Genomic DNA, 3,489 nt, shown 5'->3' with positions numbered 1-3,489 from the left:
CTATGTACACACTCAATTTATTCTTTGACAATTCCATCATCATTGTATATTCTGAAAAGCACTTAATAGGGAGATGGAGCAAGAGCAGGGTGGTAGGTAAAAAAGAGCTTTTACCTTCTCTTCTAATAAATACATGGGCTTCTTAGGCTCAAGAAGGAGCAACGTACAACATCGCTCCAGGACCATTCCAAGGATTCAGGATAAAAACATCTAGACTCTTTAAATGAACTACAGTAATGATCTACCACCTACAAAGAACTAGAGATGACCTGTAGTCAGCAGAGGGTACTGACAGAATAGGTACAAGGGACACAAAAAAGTAAAGAGAAGAGACACAAGCTAGAACCATGCATAAAGGAATGGGGTCTGAGTCTGAAATGATGGGAACCCTATTATCAACTGACAAGTGAAGAAAATCATAATTGAATTGAAGATACAGGCACTATGTGGACATTAGGTTGAATCATTCCACCTCACCTTTGTGTAAACCCATCTTTGCGGCAAGTTGAGAGTCTTCTTCACAGAGATGCTTGATAAATTTGAGGCAAGACTTGGATCCTTTTCCGATAACAAGGTCAATCAAGACTCGAGCCTTATCCATGACAGTGTCATTTTCATCTCTCACTTTGTTCATGTTTTCCTGGCTAATAATTTCATCCTCTAATAGGTAATCCAGCAAGGCATTTATTGTGCCTGCACCCAGTGAATGGATAAAAATTCTTCTCTTTTTACGCAAGAGTTGGTCTGTTGGAAGCCCAAAGATTCCTCAAATAATGAACACGACACAATTTCCCTCTCAATTTACCAACAGAGAAACAATCATTTAAATACTTCTCTTCACAAGTACAGTAATCCCAAGGAATGGTCTTATACCTTTGCATTTACTCCATGTACTTCCCTCTGATTCTAGCATTACCTATATATGCTCACTGAGTGACCTGGGAAACTTGATTTCATGATTTTTCTGTTAATCTCCTAAAAATCAGAAGTCATTCTGTTCTGACACATCCCAATTTCTTGAATTTTGAAGGGAATTGACAGTTTCATGAATTTTAAAGGGAATTGACTGTTTCCTTTGAGAACAACAGCTGCTGATACCCATTCCTGTGCCCATTCTCATCCTGAACTACATAACTCTTCAAATGAGGACAACACTAGCAAAATTATAGCAGATACCAGTAGGATCCCAGATTCTTCCTGGCTTTTATCTGTTCCTTCAAAAATGCTGTGCAAGTCTGGGCATCTTCCCACCCTGCCTCTCCCTTCTTTCCCTTTCCACTTTAAGGCTGCTCACACAAACATTCACAAAGCCTAATGAGAAAGGCAGTCCTTTCCCAAACTAATTCCTCCCTAAGACCTATCCTTTCCTGGGGAAGACTTACCAGCCATGGCTCCTCACGTTGGCACTTGCAATGTGTGTTACAGTTGCAATGACAGGCAAGGTAGCTCTATCCTTTTAGGTAGGGCGTGTACACAGATCAATGAATAATACTTACACCTACACATGTGTATTTATAATTATTTCCCAAGAAGCTGTTAACTATTGTCATTTCCCAAGGTATTTTTACATAATTGAATCTCAGATTGTAGCATGAACTGTGCCCATAAGAAAATTGCTTCACCATTCCTTGGTGGGCGAGAAACAAGAATAAGAGAGAAATGAGAAGGCACATACAGAGCTAAACACATACAGTAAACAATTTTAATTCACTGAGATGTGAATAGAAAGTAAAATCAGAATATAGGGTAGTGTTTCCACTTAAATCAAGTACTAAGAGTTCTTTTTTTAAATTATGGTAAAATATACATAATATAAAATTTACCATCTTAGCCCTTTTACAGTATCCAGTTCAGTGGCATTAAGTACATTCACATTGCTGTGTAGCCATCAATACCATCCAACTGCAATTCTTTTCATTTTAGGAAATTGAAATTCTATACTCATTAAACTGTAACTCTATATTCTTTCCTTCCATCAGCCCCTGGCAACTACCATTCTACTTTCTGTCTTTATGAATTTGACTTCTCTAGGTATCTCATGTAAGTAGAATTACACGGTATTCATTTTTTGATGCCTGGCTTATTTCACTTAGCGTAATGTCCTCAATGTTTATTCATGTTGTGGCATGGGTCACAATTTCCTTTCTTTTTGAAGTTGAATAATAGTCCATTCTATGTATATACCACATTTTAGTTTACACATTCTTCACTGAGCACAGATTTCTTCCCCCTTTTTGCTATTGTAAATAACACTGCTATGAACATGGTGTACAAATATGTTTTTGAGATTCTGCTGTCAATTGTTTGGAATATATACCCAGAAGTGGAATTGACAAATCATAGAGTAATTCTATTTCATTTTGTTTTGTGGAATCGGTATGCTGTTTTCCATAGCAGCTGCAGTACACTACATTCCCACATATAAAGCACAAGCATTCCAATTTGTCCATGTCCTTGCCAATACATATTATCTTTCTATTCTTTTGATAATAGCCATCCTAATGGGTGTGAGATGGACTAAGATTTCTTACCTTCCTTTCATTGTTTTTTACCTAAGCTCTAGGCTGTCTGCAGACACAGAAATGGTATATGAAGCAGTTTTGCTATTTGGAATGAAAGTGTTTTATTATCTAAGGCCCTTTGTCTTCAGATGGCACCATTTTAAGTAACACTGTATCACAAAGATTAAGGGCACAGACTCTGAAGCCAGAATGGTTGGATCCACATTTTAACTTCTGATCTCAGGAAAGAAAATTAACCAAGCCTTAGTCTTCCTATCTGCCAAATAGGTTTGATGACAATTCCTACCTTGCAGTTTTATTGCGAGTATTTAATGAACAAATATAAGTCATCAAAATATGCCTTGCTTCTGCGTCCCTGTGCTGTGCCCTGTAATCCCCCTCAAGATGGTTACAGGGATCACTCATGTTTATTTTCCAGGGTTTAGTAACCCTCATTGTTAAGCATATTGGAAACTGCTGCTTCATATATTTTGTCTGTTTTTGTTTGTTTTAGACAAGAGTGTAAATCCAGTCTCTATTAAGTCATCTTGACAGAAAGTAGGAATCTCAGGTCCTTAATTTTAACTATAAATGTTCACCTCAGGTTTCACGTACTAGAGCCTAACCTTAGAGACATTCTTTCTTTCAGTTCTCATCAAGACCTGTTCCTCTCGGTCCTCTGAAATTTCAGTCTCAACTTTTTGTTTTATAAAACCTTATTTCAGATTCTTTTTTCACTCACTTCCCACTTCCTTCCTTATCTCTTCCATTGGCCAGTAAATATTTCTGATTTTGTGTCAATCAAAAACAGTCACAAATTACCCTATTTCATCAAACTTTGACTTTATGAACAAACACATCTAACATAGAACTTCTTCTGTGTTCTGCTTCACAGAACCCTGTTATTCTTTTCTCCAGAATTTGGAGATGACCTATTTTTGAGTATTGTGCTTTGTAGCATCTATAATTCCTGCTGGAATTTTAGTTA

The 3,489-nt window shown here is 37.1% G+C and overlaps 1 protein-coding gene across 1 annotated transcript in view; it reads right to left on the bottom strand.

The window, feature by feature from the left end:
* Positions 1 to 357: 357 nt before the first annotated feature.
* CARD18 (caspase recruitment domain family member 18) overlaps positions 358 to 3,489 on the bottom strand; it is a 4,314-nt gene continuing 1,182 nt past the window's right edge. Inside the window, exon 2 of the mRNA XM_017848854.1 lies at positions 358 to 765. Within this exon, the coding sequence (XP_017704343.1) occupies positions 464 to 765 (302 nt within the window). The 3' untranslated portion in view covers positions 358 to 463. The remainder of the gene's footprint in view (positions 766 to 3,489) is intronic.

This window comes from Rhinopithecus bieti, unplaced genomic scaffold, assembly GCF_001698545.2.
Source record: "Rhinopithecus bieti isolate Rb0 unplaced genomic scaffold, ASM169854v2 scaffold_30927, whole genome shotgun sequence".
In the NCBI taxonomy this organism is placed as follows: domain Eukaryota; kingdom Metazoa; phylum Chordata; class Mammalia; order Primates; family Cercopithecidae; genus Rhinopithecus; species Rhinopithecus bieti.
The sequence above is the reverse complement of the archived record's forward strand: the minus strand, read 5'-3'. Positions and strand labels throughout refer to the sequence as shown.